Source organism: Betta splendens, chromosome 5 (assembly GCF_900634795.4).
Source record: "Betta splendens chromosome 5, fBetSpl5.4, whole genome shotgun sequence".
In the NCBI taxonomy this organism is placed as follows: Eukaryota; Metazoa; Chordata; class Actinopteri; order Anabantiformes; family Osphronemidae; genus Betta; species Betta splendens.
In genome coordinates this window covers 15,584,634-15,607,515 of record NC_040885.2, presented here as the reverse complement: position 1 = coordinate 15,607,515, position 22,882 = coordinate 15,584,634, and the positions used below count along the sequence as shown (strand labels likewise).

Sequence of the window (22,882 nt, the reverse complement as noted above, 5' to 3'; positions counted from 1 at the left end):
CTTTCAGCTCTTGAACTCAAAAATATTTAATTATATTATTTAGCTGTTTTGATACATTAGCTATATTTTATCAAATAGGCAAACCCGTACACACTTCACTCATTTTCAGCAAATCTTCTTTTTCAGCAAATCTTTTTTCAAGTTTTCTCAAATTGAAATGCAACTTTTCAGCTTCTTCTGCAAATATTCAAAACTGTTTAAACAACTAATTCTCTTTAGACACATTCATCTATGCTTTACATGCTTCAGCTACTTTCAGCAATTCTTCAGCAGCATTCACTGTGCATTTTCCTATGGAAATGCCCTTTCTATATGATATGTTTATATCTAATATGTTTGTCACCCATTTTTTTATTTTATTTTACCAAACGTGTTGGGGTTTTATTGTTGAGCTACAGTCGTCTCCTCTATTTAAATCCCAATAACCACAGGTAGAAAACGTAGAAACTACTGTGGTCTGAAAATTGAGCAATGAGCAAAGTTGAACATGAAGTGAAAGACAGTTCCAGTTTTCTTCTTGAGTTAAAGACTCTATGCTGCTAACAGCCACACCAATTGTTCTGAAACTGGTTGATTTAGCCTCAAACCCAGGGTCCAGCCCAGCGTCACCAGGACCTGCTCTAAGTGGAGTCTCCTCTTAGCCAGTAGAAACCAATGGTCAGCAGAACTAGGGCTCAGGTGGATCAGGGGTTTCTGGATGAGCAGAACTAAGTCATTTAAACTAATCCATCACATCCATATAAGCATTCAACTTAAGAGTCAGTGCAGGTTATTAAGGGGTTTGCGCTTTGGTTTCCAGTTATTTTAACCCACGAGTGGCCTGTGGTTGAATGTGTGCTGACTACTAACAGTATAATAAAACATTCATCACTATGTTGAGGTCAATCATTAACGTAGCTGATCCTTTGTGATCAGTGATGTCAGTATCCTTCCCACTCAGCTGAGACCAGTTGTCAGGTGACTTCCTGCAGTTACTGCTGTGGCGTTTGGATTTATGTACACAGGAATGAATTTGAAGCAGAGACTGGCTAAGTAAGTGACAATTGTTTAAAAGAGATGAAACATATGTTACTAAATATGTCTAGTAATACAAATATATTTTTTATTCTTGCTGTTTCAGATGCTGTTTAAACCTATTAATCAGAAGAACAAGTGTTTAATGTGAATCAAGATACAATCAAGAATAACGGCAACAGTCTTTTCAGGTATGTTGTTTTCTAAGTTTAGTACAAGACAACTATCAATTATGATGGATTCATTTCTAAAACTGTTTGTTATAACAAATGCTTTGTTTTAAGAGTTTTAGATAGAAATGATTCAATCTTAGGTCCAAACTCCAAAGTCTGAGGTATTTTATTGAGTATTTTATTACAACAGTAATATTATAGTTAACCATTAACGTACAGTACATAAGCATGCAGAATGAACAAGCAAGCATGAAGCCCCAGTCAGTTGGTACAGTTGGTTAGAGAATGGTGGTGGTGATGCCAAAGTTGCAGGTTTGAATTTAGCTGAGAGTAGTAAGCTTCTGTGTCATATGTGAATCATTGGCTGTGACGACGCCTGATGCGAAAGGAGAAAAATAATAAGACAGTACGATTACTATTGGAGTTGACAATATTAATAACATTATATTGATCACACTTACAGTATAAGGCTGTGGCACAACTCTGCACTTAACTGGTATATTCATCAGTGTTTCACTGCCAAAAATCAGTTTGTGTTTGTACATTTTAAGTGATTGTGTGTTTGTAATGACAGTCAAGCAGAATAATTTAGACCCCAGCTAATAAACAGTGGTCTTAGCAGAAAGAGATTAAACCAGTTATTGATCTCAGGCTAGTGACTCATTAGTGCAGATCAGGGAATTGTTTAGTACTAATTGGTGCGTAATGTTTTGGAATGTTTTTGCATGTGTGCAGTAGTTGCTCTCTTTCATTACAGCGGCCTCGTTACTTAGTGGAGTGATAGCACGTCTCCCATTCACACCCTGATTATACAGTATCTATGTATTTTATCTATGAAAGCACATCATTCACGACACCAAACTGCAAACCTGCTTGGAAAAAGTTGAGGACAAATCTGATCTTAAGCGTTTTTACTCAACAGTGAACAGCTCAGTTCTTGGGGCGTTGTCAATATGGCAGAAGCATCTGGTGAGTCTGATCAGATCTACATCACAAACAGGCAACACACGAGAATAATGTTACTTACACTAGTCTGAGTTGCTTAAGTTTTATTATTGTTGTGATGGTGGTGTTGTAAAAATAAAACGGTGAAGGCACATTGGTAGAGAAAAGTAAATAACTGTAGTTATTGGTGGGGATCAGTGAATTCTCCACAATGATGAACAGTCCAACCTTCACAAATAATAATATTGTCCAGTTCACCTGACTTTACCACCACCTGTTTATATGTTTAATGACCAAAAAATGTAATTGTGATGTCTGTTGTCTCAATACCATATTACACATTATAAAATAAAATATAGAAACTGATCATACTTTTCTTTTCAACCTCAGGTCATTTTTTACCCATTACACGAAGGAAAAGCTTTGAACTTATTCCACCTAACAGTGAGTTTTTAAATGCAGCATAATGTAAATAAACACAGCTAAATGAACCAGTTGGTCCAGTTACAGATTTAATACGAAGCATAAAAGATTTAATAAAGTACATTTAATCTGAAGGCCTAAAATGGAATGAGGAGATGGTATCATGACTCCCTGGATGAACTTTTCTTTTGGAAGAACTGGTTTCTTACAGTATTTTCCTTCCAGTGTCTGAGCTGAGGCTGGTTCTGATGGGGAACAGCTGGTCTGAGAGGAGTTCTGTGGGGAACATCATACTGCAAAAGACTGCATTCAACACAAAGGAGGAATCTGGCTGCTGTGTGCGAGTAGAAGGAACGTTAAAGCAGGAAGCAGTAGTTCTCGTCAACACTCCAGACCTGCTGCATCCAAACATCTCTGAGCACAAACTGACAACGTTCATAGAAAACCTTGCAAGTCTTTCTGCTCCTGGACCACATGTGATCCTGTTGGTTCTGCAGTGTAAAAACTTCACTGAGGACCAAAAACAGAGACTTTACAGGGTCCTTCAGCTCTTCAGTGATGAACCATTTCATCACATACTGGTACTGAAAGCAGCACTCAGACCTGTCCGACTGTTTTTACCGTTAGCGGACTTGATTAGAAGATGTCGGTATCAGTCACTGAACCTGAAACACCTTGAATTGTCTGAGTTACTGAGAAAAATTAACCAAATTATAGAGAGTAACAACGGAAAACATCTAAGTGCAAAACCCACAAGAGCAGATGCTTCTGCCTTGGATTGTTCTGCATCTACTGGTAAGTGCAGGAGATGTTGACTTTTACTGTATGCAGATGCAAATGACTAGTTTGTGTTTCAGAACAAGTGGTTCCATGACGTTTGCTCCATATGTATATACTGACATAAAGTTTTATGTTTGATGTTTTATAGGTCATGGATTCAAGATTTTGCTGGTTGGAAAAAGTGAAGACAAAAAACGTAAACTTTCTAATTGTATAATGAAGAGAGGTTTTTCATTTCTTAAGCAACAGATTGAGGTCGGAGAGTGGAGAGAACAACCAGTAACAGTAGTAAAAACTCAGGACATCTTCAGTCTGTCAGTGAAAGCACTGAGACAAAACATCAGGAACTGTGTGGATCGATGCCATCCAGGACCAAACGTTCTGCTGCTCATGGTCAAACCATCTGATTTCACTGAGGAGAACAGAAGAACACTGAGGTTCGTTCTGAGTTTGTTTGATCAAGATGCTTTTAAACATTCTCTAGTCGTCACCACACATGATGGGAAGGAATCAAGCTCCTCTGTAACTAAGCTTCTTCAGGAATGTGGAGGACGACAGTACAACATGTTTGACAATGACCATCAACAGCTGATGGAGCTGATCCAGAACATTGTGAATCAAAACAAAAGATCATTTCTCAAGTTAACAGATGAAGAGTCCAGAGGACCAGAACCTGAACCCATCAGACCGGTTCTGAACCTTGTTCTGCTGGGTAGCAGAACTAGGTCAGCAGCCGAGGCCATTCTGGGTCAGACTGAGCTGGGTTCAGCCTCCAGCTCCTCCCAGTGTGTTAAACATCAGGGAGAGGTGTGTGGACGTTGGGTTTCTCTGGTGGAGCTGCCTGCGTTGTCTGAAAAAGCTCCAGAGACAGTGATGGAGGAGTCGTTCAGCTGCCTCTCCCTCTGTGACCCTGAGGGCGTCCATGCCTTCCTCCTGGTCCTGCCTGTGGCTCCGCTCACTGATGAAGACAAGGCAGAGATAGAGAGCCTCCAGAACACGTTCAGCTCTGGAGTCAACGCCTTCACCGTGATCCTGTTCACTGTGGACTCAGATCCTACAAGTCCAGCTGTTGTAGACTTTGTCAGAGGGAACAGAGACCTCCAGGAGCTGAGTCAGAGATGTGGAGGAAGATGCTTTATTCTCAACCTCAGGGACAAGCAGCAGATCCCTGATCTGCTGGAAGCTGTGGAGAAGATGACAGTTAAAGGACCCGGATGCTTCACCAAGGACGCGTTCACCAGAGCTCAGATAGAAAAGGTCATTAGACTTAAAGGAGAATTACAGAATGTGAGACTGAGCAGAGAGACTGAGATTAATGATGAAAATCAGAACAGAGATCTCAGGATGGTTCTGATTGGAAAAACCGGCAGTGGGAAGAGTGCGACTGGAAACATGATCTTGGGCAGAAACAAGTTTTCCTCCAGAGCCTCTCAGAGGTCAGTGACCAGATTTTGCCAGAAGGCTTCAGGACAGATTAATGGACGACGCGTCACTGTGGTCGACACTCCTGGTTTGTTTGACACAACGCTCTCTGCTGGTGAGGTTGAACGGGAGCTTGTAACGTGCATCAACATGTTGTCTCCTGGACCTCATGTGTTCCTACTGGTTCTGCCGATCGGTCGGTTTACAGAAGAAGAAAAAGTAGGCGTGGAAATGATTAAGAGGATATTTGGTAAAAAGTCAGAGAAGTTCATCATTGTTACCTTCACCAGAGGAGATGATCTAGAAGGTACATCGATCAAAACCTACATTGAAAATGATTGTGCTGACTTTGTTAAATGCCTAATAAGAGACTGTGGAGGTAGATTACACGTGTTCAACAACAAAGACAAAACAAACCGCACACAAGTCACTGAGCTGCTGAACAAGGTTGATGTGATGGTGAAGGAAAACGGTGGCGGCTGCTACAACACAGAGATGTTCCAAGAAGCTGAAGCAGCCATACAACGAGCAGTGGAGAGAATACTGAAGGAGAAGGAGGAAGAAATGCAGAAAGAGAGAGAGGAGCTGGAACGGAAACATGAGGAAGAGATGAACAATATAAAAAGAAACATGGAAGAACAAATATCCAAAATGGAAACAGAGAAAGAACTGATTGAAAATCAGTTAAAGGAAAAGGAGGAAAAAATTAAGAGGGAGCACGAGGAGAGAGAGAGAGAACGAGAAAGGAGGGAAGAGGAAGATAAAAAGAGACAAGAAGAGGAAGAGGTTCAGCAGCAGGAGTGGGAACAAAAACTTAAAACATTAGAAAAACAAATATCAGAGTCACAGTCAAAGGATGAACTGATCAGAGAACTGGAGAACGACAGAGAACAGCTGATGAGAGAGAGAGAAGCCTGGGAGGAGGAAAGGACGGAGTGGTGGGAAAACAGAAAAGAAGAAAAGATGAAGAGAAAAAAGAAGGAAAATAAAAGAATTAAGAAGCTGAAGGAGGAATATGAAGAGCAAAGAGAGAAATATCAAGATGTGATAAAAGGTTGCATCAGGATAGAACAAAGTGAAAGAGAGAAGAACATATTGGAAATCAGCTACAAGAAGAAACTGAAGGAAATGAAAGAGAAATATGAGGAAGATGCCAGAACTCAAGCTGAAGAAATGAACGAGTTCAGACAGAAATACACCAAAGACTTTGAATCTCTGAGAGAAAAATATGCTGAAGAACTGAAGGACATGAGGCAAAAACATGAGAATTTAATGAAAGAGAAAGAAGACGACCAAAGAGAGTACAAGCTACTGCATCAGCTGTCTGCTCACAAAGAGGACCAGCTGAGAGTGGAAATGGAGGAACAGAGGAACAAACAGGAGGAAGAAATGAACACATTGAGAAAGAAATACAAGAACAAGTGCACCACTTCCTGAGGAGCCTCATCAGATCAGACAGTCACTCACCTCTTTAATGCTACGGACCAGAACCATCACAGCAGAACATTAACAACAGATGGATTCACTGTGAGAAATGTTAGTCAATGCTGATAGAACATCTGACCTGAGATTTCTCCTGGGAAGTGCTCAGAAGGTTTTGTGCTTCCAATCTTTACATACTGAAAATCAAAATAAAAAACATCAGTGTTGTGCTGTGGCTGCCCACTCAGGGGTTGGGTTAAAAATGCAGAGAATTATTTCCCAATGTGGGATAAATAAAGTTAAATTATTTATTATTTTTATTTTATACATCCAGTAATAACTTTTAACAACAGTAACAACTTCATAACCTACATCCTAGCATATTATCCCAAACTTTATTGTTTGCTGTTTTTTCTGCCTCCAGTGATGATGGTGGTTTCAGAAACACATGTTTTTTAGAATGCGATAGCAGTTTTGATTTCTGAATTAACCTCCATGAAAGAACCTTGAACATTTTCTTTTATTGCACCCAAACTTTGACCGGTGTAATGGAAAATTGTTTCTTCCTTATTCTATGCAGTTATTACATGATTTATGACTTATGTTCTGCAATTAATATCTTATGTTTTGTCTTACTTCTGTTTTATGTATTTGACATTTCACCTAGATTGTTCACTGGTTGTCTCTGTCTGATAGACTCTGGACTCCAGCTCTAAACCCAAGGCCGGGGAGTTGTGTCTCTCTGTCTGTTGAGACTTAGTGCTCCTTCATCTCTGATAGTCAGACGCCAGTGATGCAGGTGTGAGAATGTAAACATCTCCACACACTGTGACAGGGAAGACAGGGTGCATGTAATTTGATTGGGTTAGACAGACGTTCCAACGTAGTCGGACAGAGGGGTTAAAAGGCAGAAGCAACTTGAGGATCGTGGGCTCTTCACACCTTCGTGGTGTGTGCACTGATCTCCCCAGCTGGTTTTTGGTTTGTAGATGTGCACGATAACATCCATTTTTTTGATTTGCTTTCTCCATTATTTTTATTTTCCTTTATTTTTATAATAAATCACACAAAAGACAACTCTCTCATCTGCCTCTTTATGGGAAATTTCCACCAGACAACCGGTTACTGGTAAACTGGGCTACTTACCTTAATCAATTGAAAGCCTTGATAAGGAGAGGAGTGTGGGCATGGACGCCTCAGTTATTGAAGTGACTGTATTTTATTTTACTTTTTTACAATAGGTTAATAAACCAGTCCCATCTGACAGGACAGTGGTTGTCTTTCCTTCACACACCCACAAGACAATGCAGAGTGACTCTGAGGAGGAAGTGGGGAGCAGCACATACTGTAGTGTAGTGTAGCTGGGCTGCTCCTACTCCCTCTGGCAGTTGAATAGTATAACTCTGTTATGACCCTGGAGTGAATTTAAATCAATAATTATTATTAAATCATATCATTAATTATTATCATATTGTAATTATTATTAAACTATTAATATTCAACATTGTTTAAACAACTCATAATTCGCTTCAGATACATTCATCTATGCTTTACATGCTTTAGCTTTCAAATATTTCTACTTTCTACTTTCAACAATTCTTCAGCAATACATTTATTTTTTGATATTTTAGATATTTGAGTTTATTTTCTGTTATAATGGGAGCCAGTTACCACATTTCTTGCCTGTATTTCTTTCCACTGAATTAGTTGAATTACTCCTTCTGTAGTATGAGCTGTAAGCAGTGGTTCCGTCGGCTCTTTTCAGGCAACTTTAAAGTTTTCTGAAACAAAAATCGATGCTGCCTCTTCTACCTTTTCCCGGGTGAACAACATTGCCTGTCATTTTAAAACATCCCCCCCACAATTTACCTTGGAAGTGGATTCCTTCCCACCTGAATGCAGAAATGTAAACGAATATGGTTGGTTTCCACCAAGCTACTGGGCCCAGGTGCACCGCGGGGGGTTCTTAACACAAACTGCTCCACTGCCTCAGGATGCACGGTGCAGACAGACACACTGTCTGGTTGTAACGGATACAATAATACTAGATGAATCACCAGGATTTTATTTTATTTTATTAAGCCACAAGTGCACATGTTGAAATCCAAGGGGCAGTTAACTTCCTAACAGCCCTGTATTTTAACACCCTCGTCCCACTGGTGCAGCCAAATCAAGCTAAGTGGTAACAAATAACAGGGCAGCGTGGCCTTGGATGTCAGGGCAGCGTCTCTGGCGGCGAGGAAGGTAGCAATCATCCATCATTCTGGTTTTCCATCTCTTATTAGCCAGTATTTACCTTTCTGTGATGGGGCATGCGCTGTCATTAGAATAGTTTCCACCTGAAAGCAACCTGGCAAATGCTGAAAGGTTATAGTGACAAATGAATAGTGTTCTACTTCTCCAATTCTGGACCCAAAAACTGATAAACAAACAGTAAACATTCATTTGAATTAAGTGCTGGAAGTGCACATGTAACTAAGCCGACTTCTTTTGCAACTCAAATAAAAAATGCCAAACGTACGAGGGTGAGGAAGGAAGGACCAAAACCTCTGGGCGTCTCGCCATCCCTGATAATGTGGGCTCATGGCTGGTTCTCAGTAGCGCGACATTCCTAAATCTCCAAAACACCTAGAAGCAGCTGAACTGCATTGTGGGTAAAATCAGAAACTGTATGTGTGGTTTTGCCTCATTTCTTTTTCGTCCCGTCTACAACTGTCTGTGGGGAGTACGTGTGTGCACGTGCCAGAGCATCGTTTTAACATGTACTTTAGCAGGATGGAATTCATCACGCATTAATCTATACTTCACCAAATGTCACAGCCTGAAATCTCAGCATCTTCTTTAGCCTCGACTGCAGAAGTGAGTGTTGAAGCGTATGTGTGTTTCATAGCGGGCGGTTGTGTTGCTGCAGTGAGCTCTGAAACACCAAACACACACAACATCACATCAACTGACCTGGAATTTAAACCGAGGCTAATGCCAATAATTATTTATAGGCTTGAGCACTAAATTACTAAAATTCTTACATTCTTTGAATTCAATAAAAAGTGTCAAATTTTTATGTAACCCCCAAAACCTCTGTGCACAACAGGAAATGAGTTCACACAGTTGAATAGGGGCTTTATTCATTTAATTTATTAAGATGCTACATAGTTCAACCAGGTTGGGCTGTTTTTATACACCAGAGAGACTACTTGACTAGGAATATTACTCTTCTTCTCAGATAGACTTATTTATTTATTTATTTATATACATACAAAACAGTTTCCCGACTGCTTACATTGATCACGGCGATGGTCAGGGACTCCAGTATCTGTCAGTGTAGTGTGTTTTACAACTGGGCCTGGATCAGTAAGTATTTACAAGTAACTTTTGTTAGTTTAATCCTACTTGGAGTAGCACTGGTTTTGCTTCGCTGCATCGAGGCAGTGGGAAATTCTTAATTCCAGAACACACTATGTTCTTGTGAAACGTGCCAGTACTCCAACCAGGATTCATTCCATAAGACTCTTCGGTAAGTACTATACGACCCAGGACTGATCACCCTTAACAGGACTGTAGCTCAGGTCTGCTCTGCCCTCTCTTTAAGCAGCAAGTCATCTTCAACCCAGCAACTCAGACATACAGCAGAAACACACACGTGTTTAGTTTATGTTTCTTCCATTTAACATAAAATGATAGTGGAATTGGTCCTTTTTCTTTTCTGCAGTCTAGGGTTATAGACGCTTTATTACATTTGGACAAAAAAAGTGAGTGTTTTACTCTTTCAAATAATGCAAATCGCCATTGATGTTTTCTCCAATATGCAAATTTGCAGATGAAACAATCTGTTTTGTTGCAGTTGTTTGTTGATTTCTGAACCATATGCTCTGAAGTAGTATAAAATTATCATGGGGTGCCCTCAAGACTGAACTCTATACTCTGCCTGTCTCATTTGAGAAAAAAAAAAGAACTTGCTGGATGAAAATAATACTTTTAACTTTAGTGCATTAAAGATGAACATGTGTTCTAGGAGGAGATAATAATAATAATAATAATAATAATAATAATAATAATAATAATAATAATAATAATAATAATAATAATAATAATAATAATAATAATAATAATCAATAAATATGCAGATAAATGCTAAAGAAGCACACAAAAAAATCAACACGGTGCTGCAGTGGGTGAATGAAAGAAAAATAGAAAACAGCTAAATCACCAGCCGGGAAGAATCGTGGCAGGCAATTTATAATCTGTCACATACATTTGGCATGAACAACGAACCTCAACAAATGTATGGCTTCAGAAAACGGAAACAGGCTGAAAATGAAGAGCAATAGGTCTGTGGTGTCACTGTTGTTTTCAAGGAAACAAATTTGTTCACCTTTCTGTCCGCTTGTGATTACACACTATACAGTATGTGAGCTTTCCAGGTGCGCGCATGTGCATGCACATATGTGTTAACGTATTTTATACAGTATATTCCTCCTTCTTAGCCTGAGAATAACTTGGCCACAAGGTCACAAGGCAAGGCTTTCATCTGGAGAGACCTTACTGAAATCATTGGATCCTGCTATTCACGTTTCAGGTAGCTGCATTATTCACAAATGCTTCAAACCTAGCAAAAAAAAATTAAACCGTAAAAACACATTACACAAAAGAGAGAAAATAAAATTAATTGTAATTGCAAAGTAATTGTGCGAACCTACAGTCAAATGAAAATATTATTCTTACTATTATAATATCATTTAAATTAGATTCAAAAGTCCAGATGCAACACTCTGTGTGAAAGCATGCAGACACCCCCCTCTGCCACCTGGGGATGTGGTGAGCACTGAGTGACCGAGTGAGGATTAACGTACAGCAAAAACAAAAGAGACAAACAAAAAGGAAAAACAGTGTGGTGTATTGTTTTCTTCACTGATGTAGGATGTTTAGCAAAGCTTCTGTTCGATAGCCCTGTGTGAAACCGACTGTGTTGATCATCTCTCTGGTCGGTGCCTTCCTTTAACAGGGGTTATCTGGAAAGAACAGCTGGACAGTGGTGGGGATGACGTGTACATTTACATAGGCTCTGGCCTCTCATTTATTTAAACGACACTAAATGACGCAGTCCCACCGACACCACTTTGCTAGTGTCAGTAAATTCTGACAAATGGTCTGAATCTTCAAATCGAGTTTCCATCAACCCCACACCTGCAGAACCAGTCATCTGTATGAATGAAGCTTTGGGAAAAGAGCCAGATGATTGCGAGATGATCGGTAGAGGCAAGACCTGTAACAGTGGGAATGATCCCCCCCTTCCCCCACATTACCTTTCATTTTTTTTACATAAATGAGACTGAATCAAAACTGTTACCACCCCCCACCCAGCAGATATGGCATTTTCTGATCCAAAATCCCAGATCCTGTGTTTTGTTTTCATCCCCCGAAAGCATGCTGCGGCTCACTGAACTGCCCTGCGCTCTACAAGACCAACTTGCCCACGATGACGCCCACCACGAAGAACAGCATGATGAAGGCCACTGTGCGGGCGCTCAAGCCCTCCTCTTTCTTCATGCCAACTGAGGGGTGCTGAGACGACATCATGTTACTCTTCCTCATCCGCAGCACATCGTCCTCCTGACGACGAGGCGGTTGAAGAAACGAAGGAAACGTGGGCCGAGTGAAAGGGGTGATGACGATGGGAGGGCAAGGTAAGAAAATGGAGAGAGGAAAACAGGAACAAAAGATGAGAACAATATGTGGAGAAGTTAGTTTATCAATCAGTCAGTTAGATAAGGCAGATTTATTTATTAGCTCAAAGAAACAGGATCTGCTTAAAACTCCATCTGACCCAATACCCCTAGGACGGCAGAAGGCGCCAGGCTTTAGCACGCTTCATTTCCCAGCAGCGGGTGGGGGGGGCGCTCTGTTAGTTTAATCTGAGCAACAGGAGCAGCCAACAGTCGTTCTGCCTCTGGCAAGAACTTAAAGAGGAGGTGGTGGGGTTGGTGGAGATTGAGGGAGGAAGACTCTCTCTCCTCTGCCCTTGGTGTGGGTGGGTGGTTGTGTGTGTATTTGCATGGCAATATTTGTGGGGAGCAGCCAGAGCTTTATGGAAAAGAGGACAGTTTACTCAAGATAATCTATATTTTACACCTTGTTTGAAGAAATAGAATTCAGGTCTATTGTATGATCATTCTAGATATTTAATGGCATGTGTATTGCTTACAATTGTATTCAAAGTAACTGTATGTCTGATAGGTACACAAAAAGCACATAAGACCAAACATGTAGTCTAGTCTGCTGGTCTGACCACCGGAAACTAGCTGAGGTTCAGCGTCTTGCCCAAGGAACCTTCAACTGAGCATCAAACCACTAAACCTGCTCAAGCTGCAGAGCCGCAGCCATAATTATTAGGTTGTCATGAAATATAATAATACACCTAAGCTTCATGAAAAATGAGCAGCACTGTAGCATCACAGATTTATTGACTGTAGCAGCTGTTTAAGCCGTCATCTAACATCTATGAGACAAGTCAATGATCTGATCGAGCATCAACTTACAAAAATCCATCAATCAATGCCTACAACTCATTTAAGTTGAACTTGAAATGTGGATTTCCCATATAGACTTGTAGGATTAATAGTTCACTGTTGATTTCCTTGGCTCCCTGTGAACACTTCATTACCTTTAAGGCTGTAACTGGTAAAATACAGAAGAAAACCCATCTCACTCACCCTGATCTGTTTGTTTTCTTCTCGTAGCCTCTGAGCTTCCATCTGCAGCCTCTTACACTCCTCCATGATCTTCTTCACCTCCCCATCATCAAGAGTGGAGCTCAGTGACTTTGCAGGAAGTGTGGAGGACTCTGACTTTAACAAGCCGGACGACATCATCTTGCTGCTCTCCATGTCATGCTTGTTTAGGTGGAATCGAAGGGAACAAATCATAATGAAGTTACATCACGCAACCCTTATATTTACATTTTATGTATGTATACATTTGTGTTGTGTTCCCTTACAGGTTTAAAGGGTGTCCTGACAGAAAAGACAACTAACTCATGGCAATAATAAACGACACAAGGTGGGTGTCTGAAGGGAATGTGATGCCTGGTGAGTTGATGTAAATCAGCTACTGCTGGAGTTAAGGAAGACAAGATGAAAAAAGATAAAGATGAGGGAAAGGATAGCACTAAAACTCTGGTAGACTAAAATAGTAAGAAAAAGTAAAAGGTTTGAGCAGTGTATGAGTGAAAGTAGAGGAGAGATGAAAGAGTCAGAGGCAGAGTAGGAGTGAGCAGATACAACAAGGGCTGAGATGATGGAAAATAGCACTAAACATCGTTGCTAATAAATAATACAGCTCCTGCTTGCACCAAATATAAAAAATGTGCTGTACAGAAGTCTTAGATATGCTATGTGTAGTGAAAAACTAAACGTTACACAGGATGGGGGACCTACCGTTTTTTCGTTCTCCACTGGCATATCAAAGACACACCTCAGCTTTGAGTCCATCAGCTCCTCTGGTTTAGCCTCCTTCCACTGGTGAAGGGGAAACAGTGCAGGCATGATGTCATTTTATTTATTCAAAGGAAGGGAAGATTGCAAAGGCTGGTGACAGTAAACTGAGTGGTGGGAGAGCCGAGTTCAACCTCTTTAACCTGCCAGTGAAAACGATGCAATGACTCACCACTCCCTCCATGTCAGTCATGTCAGGGGGTGCGAGCATGGACTGGACCATGAACTTATGCTTGCTCTTTTCATTGGGATCGTAGTCAAAGGGCTGCAGCATAACTGAAATGTAATAAAACAGACAGTGTCAACATTGGAAGGAAAAAATTGCCCTGCTCATGATAAAGGGTTTATAAGATAAATCAGACCAAATCATTTTTCTATACAGACGTGCAGCTGTTTGAAAGTTAGACTATTGCACATAAGTATGAACTAAGAATGAACAGATTTTCACACAAGAACTAGACTGAACAAATAAGAGAAACATTTATTTAGTTTGAAACATGATCCAATCTTGCATATTTGTCTGATTAAAGTCTGATCTTAACAGAGGCCATAAAGACTTGCTCACTAGGCTGGAAGGGAGTTCACCGACTGAGTGGACGCTTCCTTATGACCCTCACTCAGCTTCAGAGTAACAAAGACGGCACTGATGTTTGTGATAGTTCAGGGCGTAGCTCTGAGGGACCTCAGAGGAGCATCCAGGAAACTTTCAATTGCAGTAAATACCACCAGCGCCAAACTGAACAACCTTTCTACAGTTTGCTCAAGACGACAATAAGCCAGAAAGCTACTGAAGGAATGCATGAGACAAACGTGGAGCGTTTTGGCTTGATTTAGAAGCAGTGTCCCTATGTGTTCTTAGTACAAGCAACTCCTCCGTCTGTGAACTGGTGCTCAACAGAAAGTTCAATTACAGGAAGACAATCAGCCTAAATACATAATACAGTCTTACTATAAAAATGGGAAGCAAGGGAAGAAACTTAGAACTCAGATTTTATTTAAAGGACAAAGTTAAGTCCTGAACTTTTACTGCAGAAGGGGCTGATAGTGATATAAGAACTCCCCCAGTTTTATAATTTGCCCCCAAGAAACGTACCAAACAAAATGTCTGGTTAGTATCGTGAGAAGTGCAGCAGACAGGCCCCGACACAACATGATTTGTGGTTGCAGCTTAAGCGATTATGCCTTTTATTCTTCTTTGAGGTGAACTTTCCATTGCTTCACCTTAATTATCTTTTAGGTGCACTACTTGCATTAAAGAGGAATTAGTAGGTTTTATACACCCATCTATCTAGGCATGCCCATCCCGCTCTGAAAGAGTGGTGGAGATGATTTATTCCTATGTCTGTGTTACCATGATGGAGAAATACTGACGGATGTACAAATACCCAAGGGGGTAATCTTTCCAACAGCTTCAAACCTCGGCCTTCTTACACATCGCTTTAACAGAAAGCAGGTGTGGGGTTGGAATACTACTTTAACCCATCAACACATCGCTCTGTGGTGTTTTATTTGATGTCATTCCAATGACTGAGAAGGTATTTTAGAGCTGTTATGATGATTTATACGATCTGTTTCTTATGTTGGCCAGCTGGAAGCGTAGAGAAGAGACAAACAGTTATTTAGGTTAGGTTTTGTGTTGTGTTTAAAATAATACAGGTAAGCTTTGACATTGCTAACAACTATGTATGAAACAATTGCATGATTCACCAGAAAAAAATGAGCTCCTAATTTCAAAGCAAGTGTAGCTAGCTGGGTAGTTTTCATATGTGGCACATGTCAATTCTCCCAAGAGTGGAAAACCTCAGAGATGGAGTGGACCATTACAGCAATCAGGGCAGTTCAATATGGCAAACTAGAAACAGACGCACGAACAGATTGAGAATGTCCTGTTTCAGTCCGACTCAATTTGCACACCCATCAACCTCGGGTCCAAAGGGACAATATTAGAGAATTGAGGCAGGAAAGCATGTGAGTTCTTTGAGAAACTGTGCATAACATCAAAAGGTCCTGAGCCAAAGCCAGAGATGGAAAACATCTTGTCGCAGATTGAGCAAAGTGATTCTGAAAAACACATATGATTTAGTATAGACTGCTCACACTAGGTGATCATTTATAATGGTCACTGAGGCTAATTGTAGTCAAGGTGGTCAAGCAGGAAGGTTTTCTCGCTTCCTGATGATGAATGGCACCATTAGAAATGTGGTGGAGGTAAGAAAAACCTTCCTGTCACTAATTACCTTTAGACTGTCCCATAGGAAAAGATTATCACAACAGAATTACCACTAACTGTTTAAGTAGAAGTGGTTACAGAGGTTCCCCACGCTGTTACCATTTGTTCATAATGAGCACACAGAGAATTTACAGGAGCTTATAGTACAACAAAGAAATCTTACTATAATGTGGCAAACTAAACCTTTTAATCGTATACTGTACATTCCCAGTGCTGCTGATCAGCCACAGGGCCACAGAACAGACCATGCTCCAGCTCAACTGAGCCTGAACTGCTTTGCTTTCCTGACTGAAGTGCTTTCTAGCAACAGTGTGTGTCCTGGGAGACACTGGGCGAGAGAAGTGAACTGTCACTGTTGCATTTGTCTGACAGGTGGTGCTAATGTCATACAACAGACGGGAGTACGATTATAAACCCAACCGTAAAGGAACCACAGCCTCTGCCGCACACAGTGGAAATCTGCATTTCACAAGGGTGTTCTGTCCAAGCTCTAGTATAATTGATAAGAGCTTAGTGTCAAATACTTCGGCTTAACATATTTTGGGGAGCAAGGCCTGGCTCACATATTGCAGTGGATCAGGATCAGCATGAGTAAAGTATGAGTATGGAAGCACAGATTTAATAATAAAATAAGAGTGTTTTTATGAACCTTTATTTACCCACTAAATAACTTGTGACAATGTATGATACATCCTCTTTCATGTTTTCAAATGAAGCTAAGTCAGAACAAAAGGTTAGATTTTAGACTTTATTTTGCTTTCTGCCTCCCGACCTTGTGTGCCTTGTGTGACATACACAAGTTTCTGAGATTTTCCCCCGAAGAACCTCAGTATTTGTGGACACAAGAAATTCTGAAACATTCATGCCACATATTTTCCCACTGAACACTGCTGCTTAACACCAATCAAGCTCAGCTGCATTCCTGTGGTCTCAGCTACATTCGACATATACCGTTACAGCTTGGTTGAGCTTCAAAAGCATGGTGCGTATCCTCAGCAGAGCAAAAAAATGACACAATGTCAGGTTCATGGGTATCTTGTAGCAGACAGATCTCCGTCTCCCTGGAGCAAGAGAATGCCAAAGGAGCTTTGGTGTTGCCTTGTGAAAAATTACCGGCCAGACACACAAAGCACATGCAAGACAACAACTCACAGATCATATGGAAACAAAAACGTATTATTACTTGACTTTTGACTGAAATACTCATAGTGATTACATCACCACACGGGGTTTGTTTCATTCAGATACAATTATGAATTTAACTGTATTGAAACGTATGTGAACTTCTTCAATGCTTTTGCCGCTGTATTGCTACAGAATCCACAAACTAATAATGCGAGGAAGATCTCAGTAAAACACAGCCTGTACATGAGCACACGCTACTGTGATAAGGTCTATTAAGAAGTAAACAAGCAAAATGACCTTTCACATGGCGTGATCTTTAATTGCACGGACCATTTAAGCCACGTCTTCAATTTACAAGCACAAAACTCTAGCCAGATAAGAACCCAACTGTTTGTTATCTTGTTAAATGCGCTGCTTTGATAATGTTATGTATGCCTGAGCACTCCCTCAAGGACAGAACATACCTTTAAGCTAAGTACATGCTTGGAAAACCAATCTCCTTTTGGGGCTTCAACCTGTGACCTTCCTTTAGCTTAATTAGGGTGAAAAACGACAGCAGGCAACTCGAAAGGACGACACTTATTTGTCGGCCACTGCCGAAGAGGCAGGTTCAAGTCGCACACAGTCGGCAGTTGTTGACACTAGATAGGAAGGTTGTAAAATGAGTCTGCGGCTGTAAATGGCAGAGGTGGCACAGTGTGGAAACTAAAACCTGTACCTGTCTCCCTCCAAGTGCGCAGGCACTGAAGGCTGCTGGGAGGGAACCGGTTTGAGACGATAGGAATATGCAGTATACAAATTAGGTTAAAGAGCAAATCCAGTTAGGAAATAGAGCTTGACTTCTCCCTTTGAATTAAGAATTAAATTAAAATATATGTAAAGTATGATATGTAGAGACTACATTATAGTATCAACTGCATATTCAAGAAAATCTAATCAAACAAAAAATACCAATTACAATAGAAACAACAGGAGCTAATATAACGTCGATCACAGCCACATAAAGTGTAGGTAACATTGTTTCATGTTCAGCACGTTTGCGCCTTAGTTTTGTATTTACTACCTGAGACGTTGATCGAAGTGCCTGCATCGATGATTCCACTGTTTGGCCGCACACAGTACCGGCGTGGCGCCGTTGTCTTCACCTTGAAACACACATTCCTGTCTGTAGGGTTGGAGAGCTTGAGATTTGTGGTGACCACGTCTGAGAATGGACCTTTAAGTAAAGAAGAGTTCAAAATTAGATAGATGAATAAATAAATACAGCATGTTCTTGAATATATAATAAATCTAATGTTCTCTAACTATCAGACCTTATAATTATAACTTAATGTTATATCATTAAAAGAAGGCCTGCTACAGAGCCCTAGAAATTGAATGTTCCAACACAAGCTTGTTAGAAGTGAACTGCATGATTGTAAATATGTCAAGTGCAAACTAGGACATTTTTCTTCTGGCACTGCGGTAGCCAGGCAATGATTACTGATGTCTACTTGAAAAACAACCAATTTACATAAATAAGACTGAACTAGATTTACATATATAAAAATCACATACTTTTCTTCAACAGTCCTAGAGCACCACCGTAAACAAGGTGCTGCAGTTTGGCTCAGGTAATTACAGCTGCTGTTGTTTAATGCAGACTGCATCTCTCTGAGGCTTTCACACAGCCAGATGCATTAAACTGCACAGATCTGTCAATAATGCAGAAAACCTTTACAATAGAAGCTACAGAACAGTAACACAGGGACCTACTCTAAAAGGTTAGCGAAGGATAAGTGACTTATCCAGTCACAATGTAGTGTTACGTTATGAGTTTTAAAGCAAAGATGACGAGCTGTTCTCAACCTCCGCACCCTGTACACATTTAATTCAATCAGCTAGTCGTTTTATGGGAAACAGCTGTCAGTAAGTACAACTACAGATCTACAGTACAGTGAAAAGACTTCAGGCAAAGGGGGTGATATATAAAAAAAGAATGTCAAGATCATTTTTAATATTAACTTTGTACAAAGTGCAGTAAATAAAAAAGCTGCACCAATTCAGCAGGGTACAGTTCTGCAAGCTTTACTCTGCAAATTCTCCAAGATGTTTGCTTATGTCAAGCACCGTGGAGAATTTGCCATATTTGTTGAACAGATTTAGTGTATTTAGAGTCCAGTGTAGCGCCTCAGTGTTTTCTGCTTCTTGAATTTACTCCACACTGACTTGTATGATGCTGAGGTTCTGTCCAAACCATCTGTTTCTGCTTAAGTTCTGCACTTTTATGCTAAATATAAATTTAAATATTTAAATTTTGAATGTTTCTAAATGACAGTGAGTTTGTCAACTTGCAGTAGTAGCTTTGACATTAATTTGTGTGCAATAACATAAATGCAAACACATTATTGTTTTACCTAATCTTTTTATAAACGGTACCAATCAAAAGACTGAAGCATTAAACATAACCAAACACTTCAGCACATACGTGCAAAACGTTTATCGTCCTAGTTCCACTGTGCCTGAAAAACCTTCTAGAGGAAACACTGACTCACATTTAATACCAAGACAAAGCAGCACAGAACCCCTTGATTCATCATAAAAAGACAAATGAAGTGACAGAATTTTCACCTTGTTGTTTCTACCTTACTGGTAACGATGCCAACAGAAATTTTAAATGTGTTAAATATGAGAGCTGCAGTAAAAGTACAGAAACCAGCAAACCTAATCTGGCTCATGTACGAATCAGTTGAGGTTCACATTTAGATGATGTGGCAATCAGAAAACTACTGGTAGGTCTTTAAATTAAACTGCAATGTATTTGCAGTTACCATGCTATGGTGTATTACGATCTGTTATGTCCCTAGACGTCCTAGTTAGCCTACATGAACAGACAATGCAAGCTGACTGATGTGGGTTTTGAAACATTGATGATGTTTATCAGGCTGCTAAAATGGTGGAATTATTTTTAGCTGAGGCACAACTCATGACCTCTTAAACAGCAGCAAATCCAGCATTTGGTAAAAAGAAATGTGAAGCCCATAGCTAAGTCAACATTCTTCTAATCAAGTATATTTTTCTAATAAAATAACAATTTGAGGCCACTACAGCCACTATTGTGGTGAGGATAACGTTTTCAGTGTTCAAAGGTCCAGTCAATTTGTATAAAAACATGGAGCGATTTCAGAATTAGCACATACACCAGATTGAAGATAAAGTTTCAGCTCAGCAAACATCCAGAGCAACTGACACTTCCTTTCTCCGCTGAGCAAAAACAGAAAGGAAATTCAGAGCCTCACAAACTTGGCCAAAGATCTGAAGGCTTTTAATGAAAGGGACTCACTCCACCAACTACTGTACACCTGATCTGCTATTTCCTGAATGTTTCTCAGGACATAGACCATCTCACGGAAACCACACATGGCAGTAAAAAAATATATTATGAAGAGCTGAGTTTTGAAGTTGTCAACTTTCAAGGTTGTATTTTACAAATGACAGGAGCTGAAAGGTTTTGGTAAAGACTTGTTAATAACATGCATGACAAAGATGAAAAAGCCCAAGGCCCAACATTTCACAGTATTTGTTCCACAGATGGTCTGAGCTAAAGAATTAGCACACTGCTACTAACAGACTTCCTTGTTTCCTGATGTTTAACTCTGTCTGCCTACACATAGGACATGAGTATAGGCGTGCGGTCAGTCATATTGTCTAGTATGCTGGGAAGCACACAAGCTCTTTGTGTTTCATTAACACCCACGCATTTGATTTAAAACTTCTGCCTATGTAGCAAATTGAGTACTTTCCTTTTAACCTCTTAACTACCTTTAAGAATAGGCTAATAAGAAAAAAGGCAACCTGTTAAATGGAGACACTGGCCTCATACAAGAACATTTTATATTCCTAAATTACTTTTTTTTTTCGGAGGTTCAATCTAAGGCAAATTCACCCAACTCCACAAACTTGTCAACTCCACAAACTTCTAAGTGACAAATTCTATTTAATTAAATAACATTCAATATGAATAACTTAACTTAATTTTCAGTAGGATTTCCACTTGGGAAGCAAACAATTATAAGATGCAGAGCTTCAAGTGAGCATCAATATTAGAGATATTAATGATATTAGAATATATTCATGGTACATCAATCACAAATGTGTAGTTAATGAAAGAAAGAAAAAAGGAATGGTTAGTATTCATAGACTTACAGTTAGGCTTACGGAAGCAATTTTGCTTTCTCCTATTTCAGGAAGCAATGCAGTTTTTGTACATGACAGCAACTTGTGACAGAAACTATGTGTCACCTTGTTGGATATTTGCTGTCCTCTGGTTAAGAAACAACGAAGTAATACATTAAACAACTAATGGGCAGGTTAGACAATAGAGGAATTATATTTGGTGGCAGCATTAGTGCTAGCAAGAAATACCAAGTTATCTTCAACGTGGAAGTTTGCCTGTGTTTGGAGCTTGCGGTTTATTCAAACGGAGATTTCAGAATTGAGCTTCCTGATCCTAAGTAGAACTTGCAACATTTCAAATAGTGTCTGTGATCTGGAATCACCTGTATCCTACACGTTTATGTAACACAGCTAACGTAGGCCTCAAGCAACTTGACATCTTGCAGGCAAATGCCGATAAATGACCACCGATTATTGTGAAGCCTTAATGATAAGGACGGCGATGACCTGCAGCTCAAACAGATTAGGTGGCGCGGGCGTTCAGCGTTATTCTGCTCTGTGAGCTGTCAAGTTATTAAATGACAGCTGGCTGGCCAGCAGAGCGAGACAGCCAATCAGAGAGAGCTAACGTTTCCTAGCTTGCCCTGCTAAGGATGTCGCAGCTTATAGCTATCAAATTACGAGACACATGAATTGTGGAGCGTTTGCATACGGTCCCTTCTTCCCAGCGGATGTGCGTTTAGTGTCTTGCACTTGTCACTGTTTAGGGGCTGCAGCATTAGTGAGTGACAGGGCCATGCTAGCTTAGCCGTCGGAAGCTAATCCTGCTGTCTGCTAGCTAGCTAGCTAGCTTGCTAGCTCTAGGTTGACCCGACTGCTAGCTCGCCGGGTAGCGTTCAAAGCAATATCTCTTTTTTTTCTCTCGGGGTAATATTATGAAGTGTGTGCCGCAGTTTACTCTGGTTTGGTTACTGTGACTGGGACTCTGCCCTGCCCCTGCTCCTGCTCCTAACACTGCTGGCAGAGGCGGCTCCCCCCCTCCCGTCCAAAGCCGGGCCCTCCCCTCTCCTACCTCTAAATTTCAGTTCGTGCTGAGGCTCCAAGAGCAGAACCTGTTCCGGCCTGGCCATATCCCAACAGCTGGAGCGGGGTTGTCTCGCTGCAATCAGTTCCTGTCGGTCACCCCCGTGTCAGGATGTGGCTGAGCGCTGCACTGTCCACAGAGTTATTTCCTCAGTGAATTAGCGGTGGATATCCTGTCCTCCCGGTCACTGGTGCTACTCGAGCTGCTAGCGGCTGTTGTGATGCAGCAGGAAGGGAGTGAGAGACGGCCCGGTGACGTCACTGCCTCTGCAGAGCCGCCCGGCGAGGAGGCTGGGTGGGGGCTGAGGGGGGCGCGGATGCCACGGTGCAGCCAGGGTCGGTGGGTCCCATTCTGCCACGCAAACAGTTTGGCACAAAAAGCCTGACTCAGATACTTTAGTGTCTATTATAATGACAATAATACCTGATGTTCATATGGTCTTTTTTGTCGCACAAGTTGCAGGTAACTGTCCTCTTGTACATGTGGTACATTTAAATCAGTTTAGGATAAACATGTGAAAAGACAATCTTTACTACTGATGTGAAATCATTTTTAAATTTTCAATTTAGTTTTAAAAAGTAATGAATAACACAAATTCTACACACAACTTTATAACTAG

The 22,882-nt window shown here is 40.6% G+C and overlaps 2 protein-coding genes across 2 annotated transcripts; one reads left to right on the top strand and one right to left on the bottom strand.

Annotated features, from left to right (window-relative positions):
• The first annotated feature begins 2,655 nt into the window (after positions 1 to 2,655).
• Positions 2,656 to 6,286, top strand: LOC114856296 (GTPase IMAP family member 8-like). Its single transcript, XM_029152156.3, has one exon. It carries the CDS (start codon positions 3,552 to 3,554, stop codon positions 6,192 to 6,194), a length of 2,643 nt encoding a protein of 880 aa, XP_029007989.1. The 5' UTR covers positions 2,656 to 3,551; the 3' UTR covers positions 6,195 to 6,286.
• A 2,992-nt stretch (positions 6,287 to 9,278) lies between these two features.
• Positions 9,279 to 22,509, bottom strand: vapb (VAMP (vesicle-associated membrane protein)-associated protein B and C). The gene is made up of 6 exons (XM_029151391.3): positions 22,252 to 22,509; positions 18,088 to 18,240; positions 13,842 to 13,945; positions 13,613 to 13,693; positions 12,890 to 13,069; positions 9,279 to 11,789 (listed from the first exon to the last, which is right to left on the bottom strand). The coding sequence occupies exons 1-6, from the start codon at positions 22,307 to 22,309 to the stop codon at positions 11,634 to 11,636; spliced, it is 732 nt and encodes a 243-aa protein (XP_029007224.1). The 5' UTR covers positions 22,310 to 22,509; the 3' UTR covers positions 9,279 to 11,633.
• Between the last annotated feature and the right edge of the window lie 373 nt (positions 22,510 to 22,882).